The sequence below is a fragment of the Acartia tonsa genome, chromosome 10 (genome assembly GCF_053477335.1).
Source record: "Acartia tonsa isolate MP-2025a chromosome 10, ASM5347733v1, whole genome shotgun sequence".
Taxonomy (NCBI): Eukaryota; Metazoa; Arthropoda; class Copepoda; order Calanoida; family Acartiidae; genus Acartia; species Acartia tonsa.
Genome location: NC_137269.1, coordinates 29,429,356 through 29,453,645, shown reverse-complemented (window position 1 = coordinate 29,453,645; position 24,290 = coordinate 29,429,356). Strand labels below are relative to the sequence as shown.

Genomic DNA, 24,290 nt, shown 5'->3' with positions numbered 1-24,290 from the left:
CCCTTACTTTATATTATGAAAAGCTATATCAATACTAAAATTATAATATGACAATAACAATTTGATAAAATTACTATATTTCATTATAATATAATGGTCTAAAATTTGTTAGAAAAAGGTATGTTCTTAAATTTTAATAATGCTTAACAGCTAATATCTAAAATTTACATAAATTTAAAAATGATGTGAAGAAGCGGCTCTGGAACCCTCCCTTGTCCCCTCTTCCCCTCTATAGATGACCAAAACTGAACGCAAATTAAGCCGCGGAAAATGATTTTACATTAATCTTTTTAAGGCATTGTTTTTCTTCTTTTTTTCTTCTTTCACACATGCCATGGTGTATGCATGAGTAAATGGGTCTAAAAACATTTTTTTCGACAACGGTTAATATCTGAGTTGTGTCTACAAAATCGTTACATAATAAATTCTTACTTCTTTTTTTTAAATTTCACTTTCTTATTCACGGACAAATTAGGGACTTACTTTTCAGAATACAGTGTACTTAAAATTTTGCAACCTACCCGGACAATTTACTATACCGGAGAGTGAAAGGCTCAACAACACGTAATAAATCTGAAAAAATCTCCTACTACAGCGACCCAGGTGCGTGGCATACATAGTTGGAGTAGGGAGAATGCCATGGCCAAAAACAGGCGGATCTCAATACAATACAATCTGACCATATACTCATGGACATCATTAAGTAAGATTTGGTTCAGATATACACAAAAGAACTTGTGGTAAATGTCGTCCTCTATAGGCTCTGCATTGGTATCACTTTATCCCTGTAACTCTCCAGACACGGTGGTACTAAATATTTTTCTCACTCTCAACCCAAAATTTCAAGTGTTCAATCACCTCAGCAAAATTTTCAATTTAGCAAAACTGTGTATAATTCCAATAATATAGTCTTCTTTGCTTCCCTCCATTTAATTATAAATATTGGATCATTTTCTAAATATAAAAAAACTAAGCATGTGGAATACTAAGCGGGAGTGAAGGCACACCCAAATTGTAATGTAGAATTTAATTTCCAAATATGTAAGGTTAGGTTAGAAATGGGAGGTAAAGGTTTATTGAATATGCAGATTTTTAAGGCGCATTCAGAATTAATAATTTGGATATTTTTTGCTTCGAGGTGGTGGAAGATGAGGGGGGGGGGGTCCTGAGTAAAGAAATGCAATATCTATAATACAAAGTAGAATGATGTCTGTCCTTCTGTCCGTCCGTCCGTCTGTCCGTCTAAAGCTTAAGTAACGCTATAGGGGGAAATGTGATGTTATATAATTATTCTTGCTTCTTTCATTCTTAGGTCCCACTTTATTTATCTTCCTTTTTTATTGTCACTGCATATTTGCTCTATAATTCAATTTATTAGTTTGTCCATCCATAAATTTTGTACTTATGGATAATGTCATCTTTGTTGAAAAAATAAATGAACCTTTTTCATCCAATAGGATATTATCTGAATTTCAATTTAATTTCACCAGTTAACAGAGTGTCGACATATGCAGAGAGAGAGGGGACAATAGGCTGTTTAATACACTAGTCCCCAAGTCCTAGTTTTAAAAAAACGTTGTCTTATTCGTTGGCTCAACAACTTTGGGGTCTGTAATGCATTTTGATTCGTTGGCTCATTAAGTTGAGTTTTCAAAACTAATTTGAATTTACTTAAGGTGTAATTGTGTGTATCATGATCGGGGATGTACATCAATGTATCGGCCATTGTTTTATCCCTATAGTTCCCTGCAACTTATGATTTTTTCAATGGTTTATTTCGACTAAAAGATATAATACAAAGTATTAAGAGTAGACATAAAATCGACATGCCTTTATAGAAGCTAATTTGTCTTTGAAGAACTACTTCATATATAAAGCTATTCTTATAATGAAATCATGATATTATATATTGAGATATAAAATATAGTATTGCAAGTTGTGATATAATGATAAGGTAGATTTTGTTAAATAAACATAAAAACCATCATTCTTAAACTAAGCTATATATATATTATATATAGCCTTTATAAAATCAAATCATTGGGCGATCATATAAAACTACTATATTTATAATTCTTATTAGTACATTTCTTCAAAGTTAATGCTATTAATAAACTATTCAATATATTCATGTCAAAAAGTAAGTGATAATGTAAATTATTGTTAGTATGGGTGGCTGAAAATGCACCAAGCAAAAAAAAGAGGTGATATTGACAGACAGGGTTCATTGTACAGTAGATTTCGCACTTTTCGCTAAAAAATACTTTTGTAGCGGTTTTGTATTGGTTGGGTCTTTTGATTAAGTTATATGGCTGAACTTTCAGGAGCACAAAATATTAAAGCCCAACATTTTTAAATCTATATATTCATCATAAAATATGTCTTTCATATCAAAAAGTTAAATGTTTTCTTTTGGAACATTTTGTAAATTTATTTGTAACATTGATAATTTTACACAATCTATAGTTCATGAAATTATTTTAGAAGTTTTACAAATACAGGAACATTTAAGTCTGGGGTGCATGCCCTCCCATTTTTCATCCCCTCAAAGCTCTTCCCCGCCTGACAATCTCTGTGCAAGCGTCTTGGTAAAACACTAGAGGGAGAATGGGTTAAATGACTGTATCTCACCATCGCAACCACTTTGTGCAATCCTTCTATTGGGTCATTGAAAATCAACCAATAGTGTCGCTTATATTAACACAGCCAAGTAGCAGAAAATAATTTAGAAGTAGGCGAAAGAGGTCTTTGAAAAAGAAAGAGAGGTAGTTGTCGGTATATACATCTATACTATAGATTTGTTGAATTGAAAGAAAATGTAAAAAAAAATATTGAAAATTTTGTGTTCTACTGATCAAATTATCAATAGGATACCCCACAACCCCTTTCAGGGAGTGTTATTACCCCCCCACCCCCCCACCCCCTACACCTCACGGCCAACCCCATATAACTGCATCGATTCGTCGGTAGTTTAGTGGTAGTCATTAAAGAATAGGCTCAATTTGGTTCCATTCAAATTTCATCAACATAAGATTTCACCCCCAATGTGTTGAGTTAGCCTAACCCAATTATAATAAACCCAATCTAACCTAACCTAAGGGACTGTGAATTAACTGACTCCAATTTTATAAAATCCCTGACTGCCATTTGTTGACTTAAAAGCTTTCGTGGTTAATGGTTTAGTTGGAATCTTGATTGGGTGGTACAAAGTGACAGTATCATAACTTTTCTACCAATAATTTTAATCTATATGGCAGGTATTTTTTTTAGTTGGATGAATAACCATTTTTTGTCCTTAATCCAAACTTTCTAATGTCTATTTTTTAAAATGGGTGGAATTCTATGTTCGCTTCTCAACCCAATATAACTACTGATATACAAAGTCGTGTTATCTTAACTCAATTTAATATAACTACTCTTTCTCAGCGTCGTGTTATATTCAACTTAACTGTCTTTTATTTACTGTCATTTATTTTTTTATAAAATTAAATTAATCACTTCAAGTGAATTAAACACGAATTGCTTGCCATGAAATGAAAAGAAAAGAGTAAATTTATGTTCTAACTTGTAATATAACTGCCCCATATTTCTAATCATTTCAAAGATTTGTTATTATTAAACGTTGATTGGAATTTTTTTTAAGTCCAAAAAAAATCTGTGCAACAATTGTCTGAATTGATCTACAACACTTGTAACTTATGTCTGATTTACCCTCTACCCCTCTACTAAAGGTAAAATTCATAAATAAGAATTGGAGAAAAGATTAATTTACCATCTATTGTCAATTCCCTGTATCTCCTGATTCTGCTATAGTAAAGGTAAGGTTAATGATTCAATACCTATTAATACACTATCAAAAAAAAAGAGTTTGTATAAACTAACACATTTTTTAAAAATAAAATTTTACACTAGATAGCCTTTACAAAATCTGTTACTCGTATTTAAAGAAAAACAATCTTTAAAATTCTTCATTTTATCTTTTTACATGAAAATTACAATGTATATATCTTATTTGTAAGTTATATGTGCAATAAATATACTTTCTTTGTGATTAGAATTAAAGATTATTTTTGCATAGTTATGAACAGAAAAATAAAATATGTAGTCGTATTGGTGATATTTTTGACTTACTAAAAGTTTAAAGGTCATAATCATTATTTTCTATTTCATTTGAAATTTTCTTTCATTTCAATATTTTGGTTTTTTAGTTAAAATAAATAAACACTTTGTTAAGCAGGGGAAATATAAAATAGTGCTTTATTTGGTTAATATACCTTCATTAGAGGGTTTCAAAACTACTTAATTAACAAAAATAGAAATTAGATTTTGAATTTAAAAATTTCAGAAAAAAATTTATCAATACTTTTTTGGTCAAACGGTTAATAAAATACATTCTGAAACGGTTGTAAAGTGTTAAAATGAAAATAAAACTCCAGTAAATCATATTCTCGTATTCATTCGAATCCGGTGGATAGGAACCGGTTCTCATCCATACAAAAAAAAACCATGTCTAGCATCGTATTATATCCAGTTTTCTATGAATATAGAAGAAATGTACAATCATAAGATTAAAACCAGTTTTTTCGTCGGTGCATTCGGCACCTCGGGTCTAAAAAACTAGTTTTAATCTTGTAATTGTACATTCTATATCCGCGGAAAGCTGTTTATAATACGATACGAGAAATAACTATTCTTAACCATAAAAGTATTTTTTCTTAATTTTGTTGTTCTTCTGATCAGACTAAGAATGTATAGTTAGTTGAGCTTATAATATTAGTGGTTACTATTTAAAGAAAAAGCAACCTAAAAGTGGATGATATTTGAAACCTCCTAATCTTAATATACCCTAATATACCGCCTCCCTATTAGCTACTATAATAACATTGTTCAGGCTATTATAATGTTATCATCATTATTATAAGAAGCGAAGCTACTTTATAAATATGGTGGTAGGAACGTCGGTAACGCACCCCCAACCCTTTAACATTTAGAAAACAGTTTTAGACTCCACATTATTTTACTCTAGAAAAGTTATTTATAAAATGTATTCTACAATCTGCAGATCCTCTCCTTATTTCCTAAAATTCTCTTGATTATTACTGCTATATTTACCTTTAAATTCTAGAATAGAACCTTGTTGTTTTATTAAAAGCTGCGCAGCTAACGGCCATGATTTTCCTTGTTATGAAGTAAGTATAATGTTATAATCATACTGTTATCTTTATTATACTTATAGTTATAATCTTCTGATAATCATGTCTTAATCATTAATACACTTACAAATCATCATCTTACACAGGCGCGTGCACAGTGTTATATTGTTGGGTGCGCATAGCCATACCAGAAATTTTCCCCCTCCCCCCAACCTTTTGAAATTTTTTTATACTTTGAATATAAAGTTTAGTGGTAATAATTAATATTTTGTGGTATTATTACGACCAAAGAGAGTGTGAAAGGAGAAAATTAAATTGATACAGGGGGTGAGTGTCAATTACAAAACCTTCGCACGCCCCTGCATTTGCTTATCATTTCTAGACATACAAACCATCATCTTGATTTTTAATCACTAGCGGCTACGCCCCTAGAGGCCTCTAGTGACACTTTAAATATTTTTTTTATATTTAAAACATGTCTATGTTGCGTTTGACGTTTGTGTTTGCGTTGAACTCTCTTTGTAAAATCGAGAACGTAAAAAAATTTAATTTTTTGTGATTTCTCTTGGGAGGGTGGTGGTATCCTCCCCCAAAATAGTTAAAAAAAACCTTCCCGGGACTTATGAGAATCTACCCTGTTAAGAAGAACCCGATCGGTTCAGCGGTTAGCGAGATTCTTCGGTACAGACACACAGACAAACAAACAGACAAACATCCTGTTACTTTAGTATAAGGATTTCAGTTTTAAATTTGTTATACTCAAATAAAATAAAGTGTTGGTGTTAATATCGAAGTTCGCCCAAAGTATGTCGTTAGCATGTCATCCATGCGCATTTTCTGTGTAAAAATGTATGTTAATAATATGATATAAGGCTAGACAAAAACATAATATTTTATTTCATTCTTAAGTTTCTTTGTCTCCTAAAACCATAAAATAATTTAAAAATGGGTAAAAAGTTAATGCTTGCTGTTAATGTATTTTCGTTTTTAGTGCATAAATCACAAAAATGAACTTATATGGTACATATACATATATCTACGCTAAAATAGATATGCTATAGAATAGTAATGTTCTTTCATATAGTCCAATAATAAAAACATACATTTATCATAAAGTAAAAGAATTTCTATCTGTGTGTGTCTGTCTGTCTGTACAGGACGATCTCGCTAACCGCTGAACCGATATGGTTCTACTTTACAGTGAAACTTCATATAGGTCCTAGGAAGGTGTATAAAACTAAAATTGATTGCAGAGAGGGTGGCATCTTCCCCCCACCAACGCAGGTACCCCCAAAGTCCTCTAGGGACTTTATCGCTAATCTATAATACAAAGTAGAACGATGTCTGTCTGTCTGTTTGTAGCGAAGGATCTCACTAACCGCTGAACCGTTCGGTTTCTCCTTTACAAAGTAGCTTCTCATAAGTCACGGGAAGGTTTAGAACTATTTCTTGGGGGGGGGGGGGGGACTAAAATTAAAATAGTGGGGTCGACTCTCCCCCCCCCAAAAAAAATTCCCCCCCCCAATAGAAATTTTTTTAAAAATTTTTCTTTTAAATCTAAAATACGAAAAATTGGTTTGATCAAACCTCTTGGGGATAGGGGCGAAGCCGCTAGTATAATATATAATATAACTAAATGGTGTCAATAAAAATGAACTCCTTACTACTCTATTTAACTCTATACATGAATTTAAACTCCCACCTAACCACTCTAAATAATCTCTATACAGTAATGTAACCTACCTCCTAACCAATCTAAATAATCTCTATACAGTAATATAAACTCCCACCTAACCACTCTAAGTAATCTCTATACAGTAATGTAAACTCTCTCCTAACCACTCTAAGTAATCTCTTTAAAAATCAACTCCTGATTACTCTAAATAATCTTCATATGTGTAGGAGTGTAAACTCCCTCCTAACCACTCTAAATAATCTCTATACAGTAATGTAAACACCCTCCTAACCACTCTAAATAATCTCTATACAGTAATGTAAACTCCCTCATAACCACTCTAAGTAATCTCTATACAGTAATGAAAACTCCCTCCTAACCACTCTAAATAATCTGTATTCAGTAATGTAAACTCCCTCCTAACCACTCCAAGTAATCTCTATACAGTAATATAAACTCCCTCCTAACCACTCTAAGAAATCTCTATAAAAATGAACTCCTAATTACTGCCCATTTAGACAAAATTGCCAAACGCTACATCATTGAACATTTAAAAGGAAGTTCTACAATTTGCTTTTTTTTAAGTAGAGGAAAAATATACAGTGGCGTGAATAGACATTTCAAAAGGTGGCGGGGACGAAAGAAAAGCCAGTCATTTAAAATATTACATTAAAAGGATTTTAAAAAAGCTAACGCTGTTTTGATAAAGGCATTGTAATGATAATTTTTTTGTGAATATAGCTACATTAGTTTAGTCGGTCAACATAAAAAAAATTGTTGAAAGTTCCTTTAAGTATGTTAAAGGGCCGAGTTTAAATATTCATTATATTTTTGTTTCAGAGTGGGGAGGGGAAATACTTTGTTTTAACATTACTTCTATTATTACTGTATAGTTTTTTTGCTTAGGAGTTTGCACCATTTAACTTAAACATAATGTTCATATTTTCTTTTTTAATCATCTTTATGCTTAAATATTCTCTTTTTTTACCTAGTATACAAAAATTCAAGATTTGTATGAATTTGTCCTATAAATAATTGTATTTTTATTATGATTCTGTGGTTAAAAACCTGCTATATCCACGCCAGGTTAAGGTATTAATTAAGATTAATCTATCTATCTGAGTTAAGATCTTACATATCTTTCCATTTTGTGGTTGTATACATGAGAAACAAAAAGAAAAAAATATTTCTATTGAACGTTGTCGTCCCTGTTTAAATGATAAACCTTGCTAAAGATGCTTGATTTTATTGTCTTTTTAAAGAAATAAGCTTGAGGAATATGCAAGTTAAATCCTAAATACTCAATACAGTTAGGATTTTTAAAGAACTTTGGTATTTGCTATTTGACTTATCTGTTCTGAAAATAAATAAAATAAATCATAAGCTAATTGTTGCTTTGATACATATGTAAAAATACTTTCTTGTTCTTGTTTAAATTGTTTTATTAAAAATTTGAGTTTGAATTAAAAAAATTCAAAGTCTTTCAAAACCCACACTAAACTAGGTGTTTACCCATACGTACTGTATTTTTTATGTGTGAATTTATGTGTGTGTTTTGTCTCCTTTGTGTGCGTGTGTGTGGGTGTGTTGGGAGGGGATTAAGGATATGAAAATTGTATGTATAACAAAGGGGATGTTCTATTAATTCCGCATTAAATAAGATTTTAAAAAGGGCAAAATATGCAACAAATATTCAGCAAACAATCTTAATGTCTCAAAATATCGTTACAGTAAATCGTCTATGTTCCAATCAGCCCAATATCCAATTTAAAATAATAAAACTTTCGCTATTTCATATAATTAAGAATGTCTCGCTTCAGATACTTTGATAATTCGATAATTGTATTTTTTCTCCATTTTGCACTGCATTAATATTTCTATTTATGGCGCCAATATCAATATGTAATTTTGAATTTATGCGCACATGATGGCCCACCTTAACTTTGTATAATTCATTTTTACAATCATATTCACACACAAGGATTAAAGAAAAGGTTTTGCAATAAAATTGATGATAATATGGTAATAAAAGAATTATAAAGGATCTTCTAACTACAAAGTCCTTGGATATTTTTAACTGTTTGTCTGTCTTTCTTTGTGTAAGCGATACAATAATAGCCATAAGATATGTACTATACAATCTATTTCGCTTCTAATAGACAAAATTATGATTTACATCTTATTTTAGGATTGTTCTCTTTTCCGTTTTCATTAATTATTAAAGCAAATTAAAAAATGGCAAAATTCACAAAAGGAATAACCATAAGGAAAAAGGATAAGAGGATGAATACTCACCCCTTTTTTATGGTAAAATACTACTTCCCCATCCCTAAATTTAGAAGCAGACGAAAATCAAAAGCCGCCCAGGGCTTTTTGTAAGTCAATCATAAATAATAATGTGAATAAAAAGAAAAGCGATATTTAGCAAACAGCCGTGGGCGGTCAGAATCAGCTGAATGTTCATTATGAAAAAAATTTTCCCCTTTTTAGAAATAGAAGGATTCATCTTTCATGAACAAATTTTTTTTAAATAAAAATAAAACTCTATGTCATTTTTAATTAAAACATTAAAACGAAAATATCTAATCTAATATTCTTGCCCTAAATATGGAAATAGTAAAAAGTAAAACAATATTTTTTTTAATAATTTTTAATCCTCCCATTTGAAAAGTAGTGGAATAGCAATAAATTTTAGCGCGGCAACAGCGCTGAGTAGGCCTCTAGGCCCACTGCCTATTTTCGTCTTCCAGTTGCTTCGATTCCTCTCTTTTATTTTTTTCTCTATGGGAATAACCTTTTTGCGATACTTTTCTATAAATCGTTAAGGTTACCAGCAATTTTTGCACGTCTTAACATATGCAAAATTAAACTTCATAAAACGTTACCTATTTATTGTTCTAAATATGGAAATAGTAAAAAGTAAAACAATATTTTTTTTAATAATTTTTAATCCTCCCATTTGAAAAGTAGTGGAATAGCAATAAATTTTAGCGCGGCAACAGCGCTGAGTAGGCCTCTAGGCCCACTGCCTATTTTCGTCTTCCAGTTGCTTCGATTCCTCTCTTTTATTTTTTTCTCTATGGGAATAACCTTTTTGCGATACTTTTCTATAAATCGTTAAGGTTACCAGCAATTTTTGCACGTCTTAACATATGCAAAATTAAACTTCATAAAACGTTACCTATTTATTGTTCTTTATATCTAAAACATTTAGAGGTTCTTGCTTTTTGGTAGGGGGACAAAGTGTTTTAAAAAATCAGCCACGTGACGTCATAAAAATAGGTGATTATCCATCTCTTTTTAAAGGGTTTTCTTTCCCACTTCTCCTCTAAACTCCCTCATTTTTATGACGCCACATGGCTGATTTTTGAGACACTTTGTCCCCCTACGCTTTTTTCTCCACTCTTGGATATATTTGTACTTTTTTTCTAAAAATAACAGCAATTGAGGTAAAATTATAGTGTATAACTCTCGTGCCCAAAGTGACCACATCACTGCTAATTGATCAGGAATCTAAAGGGATAAGACAATGGACAATAAATTAATGTACGTACCCAATGATGGTACATAAAATTAAAATCAACCAATCCAATTCAAGAAAAGTAGCCAAAATTTTTGAGCCAAAGAAAGAATTGATCATAAACTTTGGGTACCAGTGTAATTTACAGTCCAATGTCCCCTCCCTTCCTCCTTGTAATTGATCCTTGGGTCCCTAGCTAAGTGGCCCTGTCAATTTAAAATACATGCATTAACATATTTATATGTATTTTATATGGGAGTTTTTAGTAGCCCAGCTGCTCTAAAATGGTCTGTCCGTACGCCACACCATCGTACTAAGTATAAAGGGCTAAACATATTTTTCCTTTTTCCTACTTTTATTATTGCTTCGACTTATTGACAGCTTTCCGCAGACAGTAAAATGTAAAATTACGATTACACTAAAAAAAGTTGTAAAATTGTTTGCCGACTGGTATTGAATTTTTTTATTATTCGTGGAAAATAGTCTTTAATATAGCACGACACATGATTCTTTTATACACGATAGGATGGCAAAAAAACCAGTTTTAATCCCAAGGGTATTAATCGGTTTTAAAGCCATACTTGAAAATGTTTCTATAAAATAAATTCTAATTATGATTCATTTGAAAAAAGTTTCTTACTCGATTTTTAAATAAATAACTGTTTTGGAAATATATGAAATTATGATATTGACTATTGAAACAAGTTTTGTTAATAAATCACTGAATACGATCACGTTTCATTTCAGTAATGGATTTATGCTATTTATGAAGAAGATGCTCTACTAAAAATTATAAAAACTGATCTGCAGAAATGATAAAGTAAAAAATGTTTAAAGATTTTTGTGTCTGATAAAAATATTTTCTGCATCGATCATTGCAACTGAATGCAATCTGAGCCCTCCTAGACTTTGCTGCTGGCATTATATCAACACATGGCTTTGTATGCCTTATATAAAAGTAACAAGACGTATTTCTTTCTGTCTGTCGTATAATGGTAGAAGATGATTAAAGTCCCTCAACAGATTATGGCGTCATACAATAAAATAACCAATAACAATAAACAATGAGAGGCCAGCATAAATTTTACCATTGGTCAATAACAGTGTATACTGGCCTTTCATTGGCTATTCTATCGTATGACGTCATAATCTTTTAAGGGACTTTAATCATCAGATTGTCGATGATATGTCAGTCTAGATTTCCTATGATGAAAGACATACAGAATACAGATGGTAGGGACTAAATACCTTTTAAATCTACTTTCTGAAGGAATCATATAAGATAAAACTAACGTAGAAGTTAAAAACTGCTCACGGACTAACGATTGGCCATACAGCCTAAACTGAGGAAGCAGCTTACTTAGACGCGCGTTAGCAGTACATTGTTGGATCTTAGTTAAGCTAGATTGTTAGCAGGTAAACAAAAATAAAATATATAAAACATTACCTCCTGCCCTAGATCTAACGTCTGAAGAGGCCTCCAACTCAAACCTGAAATTTAAATGAAAATATAAGCAACTTGAATAAAAGTACCACAACAATATGCACAGATAGACAGACGAACGGACATTTTCTATGTATTGGTTGTTTTTAATAATAGTTGTCTAAAATTAACATAAATATCTAATTTTACTCTAAAGATTAAAAAATACATTAATCGGGAATTGCATCCAAAAAATGAGCAATTTTAACATTTTGCATCATTTTTGTAGGCAAAAAATTGCATAAAATAAGAGGACGTCTTGACATATGTATCAGATAACAGAAAACAGTCTTTACCGACATTGGTAGAGCTCTTTTTTATCATAACAAGGATGACAGCATTAATAAAATCAAAGCTTTTAAGTCAGACGATAGGTAATGGATGTACGGTTGCTACACTTACAAATAAAGAAATCGTCATGCAAAGTTTGATATCGATAGGACAATTCTAAATTAACAAAAAAAGCTATTATTGCATTTTATTTAACAATTACAATTTAACTTTTATCACTTTTATCAGTGGTGTTACAAAAAAAATATTTGTAACACTATCCGTTACGGACGTACGGAAAGATCGACCTTAAAGAAAGCTTGATTTTTAAAAACAATACGGGGCATAAACCAATGAAAGTTGTGGACAGAGTAACGTTTATCTGAGGTTCAAACGTACAGACATTAATATATCCTAGTTATAGAGTAGCCACACTACTAAAGGTATTTTTTTCATTTGTATAATTTTTGTATATATGCATATATGTGTATATATGTTTAAAAAGCTAAATTACCTTGTTTCATGTTAAGCCCCAAACAAAATGTTCCAAAAATAAAACATTTAAGTGTAAATTATTACATCTCAGACAGACGGGCTCGCTAATTTCAATAATTTGGATATAAACACATATAATTTCGGTAGTTAAGAGGTGTGTGTGTGTGTGTGAGCGTGTGTGTTGAAATAATAAATGACTAGCGTAGGGCTTCCTTTATGAAAGATAGCACGAAATTTAACTTTATCACGGGTAGCCCGAATTTTAATTATTTGGAGGATTTAAGATAAATATATTTTTTTATTTGGTTTATTTTTTATCAAGAGAACGATTACGTTCAGAAGAAGCGAAGCTTTTTTTTCAGCTAAAAGTTGAGAGATAAAGAGAAAGCGCATTCTACGTTAAAGAAGGACAGTTAGACAGTGCCAATTATAGAGTTGATTCGCTAATAAGAATTCATTTGGTTAGGTTTTTAACTTTATAAAAATAATAAGTATCTTATTCCTCTGTTTTTTGAGAAATAGTATTTGGTCTGAACAGGACAATGTTAAAATATATTAGTCATGGGTTTAAACTATCTTTAATATAATTAATTATAAAACTATGTTTAGGTTAAAAATAGAGTAAAAGTATAATATATTATTTTTCAAAATTGGAGCTTCTTTACAAGTCTTACATTTCGTTGGTTGAAATGTCAATGTACATGACTATATAAGGCATCTAATAAAGGAGGAAAGCAATTAAAAAGAAGTTATAAAGATTTTAAGGTAAATAAAGTCATGCACACATTCTTCGTCTATTCGTCTATATTAGAAAAAATATTAAAATCTATTACGATATTTTCACACCAATTCTTATTACTTCTGCTTTAAAATGGTGATTTCAAGGAAATTAGGGCTTAATATGGAAAGCTAAAGCTTTTCGCGTTTGTTTGTTGGCATCCTTGTTCAATAATAAAACATGAAACCTGACATGAATAAACATAAAACAACTATGAATACACATTTTATTTCAATTGTTTTGGGGAACAATAAGTTGATATTGAAAAATTTGAATGAAAACAAATTAATTTCATGCAAATCAATATTTATAATTTCATCTTTATTGTGGGAAATAATTCAGAATTGATTAAATATTGGGGTTAAGCAGCCGCAAGCTAGCCGCCTGTCATTATTTTTAGACGCAGATTTTAATTCAGCTGCAGCAGATACCTTATAGTAACCCATCACTCAACAATCAATAGCCGCAGGGTGGGATGCCGGGATGCCGCAAGGCCGGTCTTCCAACTTCACCCCCCCCCCCCCCCCACCTCTGATGGAATCGTTGTGTGCGCCACTTGCTTCAAAGCAAACAAAATAAGTGAGTTAAAGAAAGGCTTAACTAGGCTATAAAGGCGCATCCATTGAGTGAATTAAAGATAAAATACTTCCTTTACTACCACTACATCCGTATATCATTATAATATCAAGGTAATTCAAATCACGATGGAAAATAAAGTATATATATTTTTGGTAATTTTTCCTTCTATTTATTCCACATATGAGAGACAGACAAACATATAACCTTTGGAGACTTTTTAAATTCACAAAAAAGGCATAACTAAAATAAAAGATAAAAAGGCAGACAGAGGGACTGACTGAACACGAACATGCCCTAAGTATAGAGTAGCTACGATGTGCCAAAAATAGCAATGTTGGTATTAAATATAAAATATCAAAGGTTAATTTAGTTTCATGAGAAAACTGTTTCTATTTACACAAAGATAACAAGGATAAAAACATTCATCATAGACATATGCTCACGAATTAACAAATCAGCAATGGTCAATTATATTACAGCATTCTATTTTATAGAATAGCTACTGTCATATAAATCTATCAATTAATTTCATATATTAAAAAACGTCCAATCCTAAATTGGAAAAATATAGTAGATTTGTTACACGAAAATCGTACATAAATTATAAAAAATGTAAAAGTTTCGAATCATCAGATGGTTTCACATGCCTAAAAGTACAAAAGAAAAGGCTATCAATTTTTTTTTTTAACAACATTATAACGTACAGACCCTTACTATAAATTAGCTTCGCTTTTAATAAAGGATGTTAGTTAAATAAATATAAATAGACTATAGGAATGAAAATATAAATTGAGGTACAAACATAAAAAAGAATGTATACCTACCATTAAATAGGTAGGCAATTTTCTATTCTATAGGTTAACATCAATAAAATTAAAAGCAAAAAAATAATCAAATAATTTTTGTGTTTTGAATGTGTTAACTTCCTTGAAGGGTCACTAACTTTTTCAAAATTAAAAATTATAAGAGTACTTTCGTTACAAAAAAATTAAATGTATTGTCAATTTTATAAATTCATTAACAAATGAAGTATGTGATGCACAAACATATTTAATTTTAGAGTAACTGTGCTACTAAATCATACAAAGATTTTGAGTATATGTAATTTAGTTGAAAAGTGTACTATAATTCATTCATATACCTCTACATATATGTATGTATGTATAAATAGAGCTCTTCCTTTGGTAAAACTACTCAAAAATAAAGAGATTTTGGTATAAACCATTGAACTAAAGACTGGACCACAAAAACTACCCCCTTATTTTCAATATGAAAACTGCATTATGATAAATATTTTTAACATTCAAATCTGCACTGTTAAGAGGAATGCCTTATTTCATAAACAGGTGCAATAAAATTGTTAATTATCTTTATTATAACACTTTAAAAAGCATAAAAGCCCAATATTTAAATATCACCAAATATTTTGTTACAATTTTTCTTGAATTCCACATCCCTAAATTATTGAAAAAATGACTCGCAAGCTTTTGTAAGTAAAATTACTATAGTTTTAACAAGATTTATGAGCTTCTAAACACAGTCATCAACACAATATATACTCAGGGTTATAGTATCAACATCTTTTTTATTTGGGGGGTTAAAAAAACGAGGAATATAACTGTCTGATCAGCAGTTTAAGAAATCTTTAAAAAATATTTGTTATTAAGGTGCCCTTACTCCATGAAATTATAAAATCAGTGCTGAAATGTTCACATAAACATTATTAAATGATATATGTCCCAAAATATTATTTATTGCTCAAATGAAAAATGACAAAAAAAACATTTGATTTCATTTGAAGCATTATATTTTTAGTATAGGAGCTAAGATTAGTGTTTATCCGTCTGTCTGGCCGAATTACTTGGTTGTGGCATAGAAATGTACTTTGAAAATGTACATTTGTACTTTAGATGTACATTGTACTTATATGATTGTGTATACTTTTTCTACTCATACATGTACACAAAAATCATTCATTATTACATGGTCGACATTAGTTATTTGTGAAAATAATACATTTTCAATATTAGCAATTTAAAAAGCAAAATATGTTATTTGTCCTATTGTGTAAATTGGTTAATTTGTTTATTTCTGAAGCTTAAGATTTTAATCACTACTGAACTGATTGAGTTATACTTTTTTAGGGAAGATTCGCAGAAGTCCGAGATGGTTTTAGAATATTTTTATGTTCCTTCTTACTTGAATATAGTGGTCATGATAAATTTTTATCGACAAAAAGTTATTCTTACGGCTCTGTTTTATGTTAAAAATAGAACAAAAGTTTGACTATGGACAGAAAACATGGTGTACAAGCTACAGAACTTTACCTGGTTATCCCACAACGAAGCCTGATTATGCTCAGGCCTGTGGTGTGCATTCATTTACGCATATTACCATAACCGCAAAGTATTTCGTATTTTCAAAAATAGGATAAAGTAGCAAAGAAAATAACTGTTCGTTCATTTCAGATAAGAGTTTAAAAGGTAAAAGGCACTTTGTGTAGTTGTAATAATCTATGATTCTAATGATATGATACATTTGCTGAAGTGCATAAACACCAAGTTTGTATTATATGACAAGAAGTTATTCGAGACTTTTGGTTATTAAGGCGTTAACTCATACAATGTGCCTAATATTATAAATTTAGTAAAATAAAAACAAGGAAAATTGCTTTACAAAGTAGCGCTACAAGAATCAGATAATAACATTTTCTTTTCGTTAACAACAGAACTAAAGTATACCATGAAAAATGAGTAAAAGTACAGATACCATAATTTAAGAATTTTCAGCCCTGTTTTATAAAAAAAAAATTAATGAATAACCACAGTAAAAGGTTGTGTCATCAAATATAAATACTTCCAATATTCCATAACTTCAATAATTGAAATTCTTATTATAACATTTATATCAAATCAACTATAGGCTGAAAATTTTTGTTGCAAAAATTTGCAAGATTTTGAAAATGCTACATTGAGGTTACAGAAAAATAATGGGGGGGGGGGGATTATGAGCCAAAAAGGAAAAAATAAAAAGGTGTGGGAGAGGGAGGGGGGGGGGGGAGTACGGGGTGAGCATAACCACAAACTGTGTGTCTTTTTTGGCTGACAAATACAATTGTGGCAAAATAAAGTTGACAAAAAAGTCACGACTGATCAATTTTTGTGCCGATTCTATCCGCTAACCATCTCCCTCTCTAAATTTGAGGTTTTTATGAGAGGAGGTGGGGAAGGGTTATTTTACCCCCTTTTGAGTGGTTATTAACGCAAAAATCGCACATAAATACACAAATCTTGTGTTATTATTGGTCCTGATTGACTTAACCTTCTTTTTTAACAAGGATAGCAAATTTCTAGAATTCTAACAGCTATTCTAAGTAATTTTTATTATTGAAATTTTCAATACCTTCATCATTTTATGATAAAATATTTATTTATTTTTTTATGAAAATGTTTTTAATTAGTTTAATTGAAATTAATTTCTATATCCTATTTTTTGCTACTTAAAGAATCTTATTGTCCAAAGAATTTATTATTACTTGAATCTTAGTCTTACAACAGATTATCATGTACTCTAATAATGTGAAATTTGTAGCGGGCTAAAAGGACGATCCGCCCATACCATCTCCTTAATTGTTCCCTGTCATAATATTCCAGTATATTTTACATCCATTTATTTATGGGAATAGTCAAAAGTAGCAATCCGTCATGCACTAACCATTCCATTAGAAAAGCTTCTTGTTAAATAAGTGGTCCATATATCCTTAGAAATGTTGAGTTAGTATAATATGGTGTGCGTAGTAATAATGGTTATTATAATGCTGTTAAGAAGGAGGTAGCTATAACCAACCCATAGTCAAGTTATACCTATAGGTGGATTATATCTTAATCTTAGGTATACACATCACTTCATTCAAGTATGCTATGTAAAAATATTCTGGGAGGAAGGAGTTGGTATCAGTGTCTAAACTTTTCAACAATCTTTTAAAAATACAGAAGGGGTAATTTCGTTTATCAAAATTTAAGATGTAAATCTATTTATCCTTCAACATCTTATTCCTTCAGATCCCCGAATAATATTGAAAACATTTTAATTATTGCTGCGCTGCTTTTTAACATAATTGACCCTATTTATTACATAGTGCGCATAATATTAAATAATTCACCGTTGTAAATAACATTGAGCAGGCTTTAAAGTGGTGACATATATCTTAGAGTATATCAATCTTAACAAGGATAATCATGTTCATAAGTAGCGCAGCAATAACAAGTTATTATTTTAAATGGAAAATTTCAATAAGTATTTGTAAAAGAAGATATTTTTAGTTATAATCTTAAACACGTTTTGATTTTCTAAAAATCATAAAATAAACAAGGAAGAAATAGTCAATTTACTTCCTGGTGGATGAAAGTCTTTTGAAAGGACGAACAACCATGTTCTAAATCTCGAGTATATTCGCTACTAACAAGGAGTTATTGCTTCCAATTGCAGGGCTGTTATAACCAAAATTATTATCATTAGGCGCAAAAAAAACAAGAGTGAACACATTTCATTCCAGGGAAGCCATCCTTATATTCTTTGTGCATATACAACTTTAAATACCTTTCAATTATTTCATATCATCTAAGAGTTCTTTATTCAAGAAATAAGGAGTGGGCAGATATATAGCCAAAAACCCTACCAGGGCTTAAATCTATTAAAACAGTCTAAAACCATCCTGGTACATATGCAAAGCTTCCCTAAAAAGGATAATTCAATCAGTAATTGAAATCTTAATCTTCAAACAAAAAAACTTACTACTTTATATAAAAGCGGTCAAGGATAACTTATAAATATTACTACAATTTTCTGTTGATTAGATAACAGCATTCATATGATTTAAATATGAAATAATCATATCAAAATTCAATTTTGGTAAGGGCCTAACCTTCATTAACGCCTATATAAGGAAAAATATTGCAAATTTAATTTATATAATAATATTTTATTTAAAAACCACGAACATAACATTTTAATATTATTCTTTTGTGTGTAATCTTTTTAACAAATTATATTATATTATAAAATTATTGATATGTTAATGGAAATAACTAGTTTATTTTATGATTTTTTGTTCTACTATATCTCAGAAACTACTGTTCGGATGAATATAAGGCTTTATAATGCTATACAATTTTTGGATGTTTTATCCTTTATTATTTTATTTGATAATGTTTGTTCTTTTACAAGTTAGGGATGAAGGGAGTAGACAATGCCGATTTAATTTAATTTAAACCCAACTTATCCCTAATATTTAACATATATAAAACAGTATTTTAAGCATAATAATTGGGGTAATTAATGTTTTGTCTTTCATTGACCAATCCCTGCATCTGTGGCTGTTGGAGAGCAAAGAAAGACAGTTGAATCATCATCAGACTAAAGCAAAAACAACCAAGTCTCATCCTTGCGAAATTAAACAAACGTTGGAGGGGACAAAAGTACAGAGTTATTTCCAAATACTGTAGATGTCTCTAAACAATGATATGATGGTTTATAGTTCTTTTATTCTGAATATTGAGTAATAATACTTTTTGGCCGTTTAAGACAAACATTGGGGGGTACCAGCTATTTAGGAGAGACGTTGGAGGGAACTAAATTTTTTTCTAGCTATTTATAGAGAGACATTAGAGATCACATAGTTATATTCTAGTTATTTTCAGACAAACATTGGAGGGTACATTGTTATATTCTAACTCTTTTTATGCAAACTTTGGAGGGTACATAGTTATATTCTAACTGCTTTTAGACAAACATTGAAGGGTACACAGTTATTTTCTAGCTGTTTTTACACAAATATTGGAGGGTACATAGTTATATAGAAAAACATTGGAGGTTACAAATTTAAATTTTCACTGTCTTTAGACAGACATTTTCAACAACAAAAAAACCTCCAATATGCTCTTAGATTAAAAGCAGTCTAAATTCAGTAATTGTGAAAATAATTTGTAAAGAAGAATTCTCACATATATACATATTTGATATTGCATAGACTTAGCCCAGTAATTTACATATTGCTGGGGTTACAAGGGCTTTAAATCATGGTTTCCAAATTTTAATTTCTAAAAATTAGATTGTTTAAAGTTGCTAAATTACATAAGTTTAGTGATATTGAGATAAAAGAATTGTATCATAGAGAAATAAGTATATTTTGAAATGAATGAAAGTTGGCAAATATTTAATTTATTCTGGGCTGGTAACCCTGAATTACGGGGCCCAAGAGCCAAACCAAATATATCAATCAATGTCCCTCTCTCGGCTTGTTTTACCGCGTAATTGTGTAATTTAGTAAGACAGATTGCGCGTTGTGTGTCTGCATACAATATACTGTCAAGATGGAGCCTTTGGGAAAATTCAGGTCAATTCTGGCATAAAAATAAACCAGGTGTCTATATTTAAAATTTTGTTATCAAATGTGATATATAGTTAATTAGTTTGAAAACTGGAGTCGTGGAGGAGAGGATAAGCCCTAAAGAACTTCTATCTTAAAAGTAAATTTTCAAGGGGTGGGGGGTGCTAACAACCATGGGCTCTATATTTGAAGGGTTACAAAATAGCCTAAAAGAATCCTAAGACTAAAAAATGAAGATAGAATAGTCTAAAACCAACCAAACTTGCCTAAGATAGATAACTCAATCGGTTCAGTAGTTATCAATATCTTGAGCTATAGACAATAAAAACCTTACTACTTTATATAATAGAATGTAATAATTTAGGAATGCAGTCCTAACTTACTTAATTCCATGAAAGAATAGAATGGCCTAGCCCACTTTGTGTGTGTGAGTGTGTATTTTCCATGTAGAAATGGATTTCTGTGTGAATGTGCCAAATTTCTGTACAATATGTATAAAATATCCTTCTATGTATTAACTATTAGGTTTGAATCCTGGCGTTATATCCTAATTCAGAAACATATATGTACAAATCAATTGCATAATTATCTCATAAAATTGCATATAAATACAGGATAATTTGAAAGAGTTGCATTATTGTGCCTAATCTTCCAAGAAACAACCATTTTAAAAATCTAATTGATAGAAAAGAATATATAACTAAAGCCAAACATATACATATTTATAATGAACGAAAGACTTTCTGGTATTTACTAGAGTTGCAATGCATTTTACCTCATTGTCAGAGAAATCCTCGTGTAAGGCTAGAAATCAATAGACACAATAACAACCTTCTGATGGACATAATAATAGAAATTCTTCAATTCACAAAGAGAAACAGGGAAGGAGACTGAAATAGAGGTGTAGATAGCAATAAAAATGTCATTAACAAGTTTACTGTTTGATAAAATACGTGCATACCCCATGAATTTAGGGATGGAACCCCCCACCTAAATAGAAGTTAGCAGTCTGACATAGGTAGCTTTAAAAGCTTTTTTGTAGCGGAAAGGGGTGGGTATTATTTTTTTAAAAACAGCATTAATCCTTCTTTCCCTGCTTCCAACCTTTTATAGACTCATTAACTAGAATTTAGACTTGGTCACTTTAATCATCAGGTATCAGCCGCAGCTTCCTTAACAAAATACTACAAAAATGGCGGTTGGTAGGACAATGGTTTAGTTTTACTGAAAACTGAAAGATAAAAAAAATTAAGGCTAACATGATCAAAGTTTTTGCAGAAAAAATTTGTATGTAACGTAGTGTAATTAATAAAAAAAATGCAGTTAAATTATGTTTACAGCTGCCATTTGTCGTTGCTTATTTAAAAAATATTTTATGGGTGTCTACAGCGGTTAAATACAGCAGCTTAAAATATCTTTGCGGCTGCCGAGTCCTGTTAAAAATTAGCAGACTATTACTTTTTATTCACCGACTAATTGTTTAATTGCTCTTCGTAAATTACGCAAAATTAAACAAATTTCAGGAAAAACCTATTTAAAATTAATAGCACATCTACTCTATGCCAATACATTTAATCATTATATAACGTACTAGCGGTTTCGCCCCTAGCCTCTAGGGGCTTTGCCACAAGAGGTTTGATCAAACCAATTTTTCGTATTTTAGATTTAAAATAAAAAAATAAAAAATAAATATTTTTTTGGGGGGGGGGATTTTTTTTTTTGGGGGGGGGGTTAGTCGAACCTACTATTTTAATTTTAGTTTTAAAAAGAATTTTTTTTTTTTTGGGGGGGGGTATTTTTTTTTTTGGGGGGGGGGGTTGGGGGTGTCCCATCACCTAAGAAAATAGTTATAAACCTTCCCGGGACCTAAGAAAAGCTACCTTGTAAAGGAGAACCCGATCAATTCTGCGGTTAGCGAGATCCTTCGCTACAAACAAACAGACAAACAAACACATAAACAGACAAACAAACACACAAACAGACAGACATCGTTCTACTTTGTATTATAGATAGTTCAAAGATTTAGAAAATTGAAGTAATCTCTGATATTCGAAATGTCTAATAGTCATGGAAGGAATCATAATTTCTCTGATTGTATTCAAGATAGACAGCTGAATTTTATTGTGAAGATTACTTAAACTAATTATCATAAAGTATTTGATTTGTTTGATCCGATGGTCCGTCAGTCATGCGACAAAATATATACATATATAAAAGTATTTTTGAAAGATTTCGTGATTCCTTATATTCTATAATTTATGTTTGATTTATGACCATTGAACATCTGTTCTTTAAATTACTTTATATGTCCATCAATGATTTTTTGTGCTACGTCACAAATGGCAGTTTTAATCCTTGTTTTATATATAAAAGGTGTGACCTTATTTTGCTGCGTTACTTTATTTAGACTAGAGTTGGCTCAATATAACTATATCGCTATTGGCTAGTTTTCTATAAGTACATATCTATTTATCTATTTCTCAATAAATCAATTTTTCTCCCCCGCCATTACTATCTAAAAGAAAGAAGTAAATATTTATTAATTTAAATGATTTTAAAAAGATTTTTTCAATTATATTTTTTTTCACATTACCATCACCAAAGGGTTAATATGATTAAAATTTTAGTTTTAATATTTTAACACAAAGGAAGTGTCGCCACAATCGAATTCTTTTAAAATACAGTTTTCTTAGATTTACTCTATTATGAACGTAATTTTTTTATTTATGAAAAAGGATTAAATACTTCAATGTAATTCAAATATCAACATGAAGTGAAAAACTTAATTCATTCCATAAACAAATAGAATAAAGGTCTTATCGCTTTGGTCAATGAGAGTTTAATGAGGATTATTGGAGCACTATGAGTTTTAAACACTTTACCATTGGAAGACTCGAGCTCATTTATAGACGTTTATTTCCTATATAGATCTGTCATGGATCTTGATGCAATAAAGCAGGCCGTTTTGTAAATGTTAAAAATTGGAAGATTTCATTAAATAAAAGTAATCGCAAATATACTAAGTAAAGGTCCGGACGTCAATGGTAATAGTTATTTCTCGTATCGTATTATAAACGGCTTTCCGCGGATATAGAATGTACAATTATAAGATTAAAACTAGTTTTTTTTAGCCCCGAGGTGCCGGAGGCACCGGCTAAAAAAACTGGTTTTAATCTTATGATTGTACATTTCTATATTCGTAGAAAACTGGATATAATACGATGCTAGACATAGTTTTTTCGTATTCATGAGAACCGGTTCCTATCCACCGGATTCAAATGAATACGAGAAAAAGTTTTAAAGGTAATTATTTTTTTTTCTCTCTTTGAAAAGTAGAGTCATAAAAGTTATTGGTTATGACTCACTGAAAGCAGTGCAAACAAAATAAAATATTTTACCACTTGGACTTATTTAACCAATATGCTTTATATGTAGTGTCTCATCACTTCCGCATAAAAAGAATAACGGTTTACAAAATCGCCAAAATGAAAATTGTAAGGTATCATCCAGGAATCTAAAGGGACAAGGCAATGGCCGATAAGTTTATGTACATCCTTAATAATGATACACAAAATTACCACTTTGGACAATCAACTTAATTAACCAACAAATCAGAATACAATAAAAGTCTCCTAAGTTGTTATACCAATGAAACTTTGGACCCACAGCGTTGTGGAGCCGGGAGCCGTGAAGCCTCCATATTTTGCTGGAGCCGGAGCTGGCTATTTTTTTTATATTTTTTTTCGTTTAAAAACGGCTCCGGCTATAAAAATAACAATTTTTTTATTAATTTTAATTTGGTAACTCTGTTGTGTCGTGTGCAAATGCCCCTTTTAAGTTTTTCAAGTTCATTTTTATCAAATTGAACCTTCAAAAGTCAAAAAAAATATGATGAGTTTTTCTTAATTTTCGTTCGGAGCCGGAGCCAAATCCGGCTCCGCAACGCTCC

At 30.7% G+C, this 24,290-nt stretch overlaps 1 protein-coding gene across 1 annotated transcript in view; it reads right to left on the bottom strand.

Annotated features, from left to right (window-relative positions):
• The window catches only part of LOC145330748 (uncharacterized), a 270,794-nt gene that overhangs the window by 43,630 nt on the left and 202,874 nt on the right, over nucleotides 1-24,290 (bottom strand). The window contains exon 3 of the mRNA XM_080175414.1: nucleotides 11,796-11,839. Within this exon, the coding sequence (XP_080031540.1) occupies nucleotides 11,796-11,839 (44 nt within the window). The remainder of the gene's footprint in view (nucleotides 1-11,795; nucleotides 11,840-24,290) is intronic.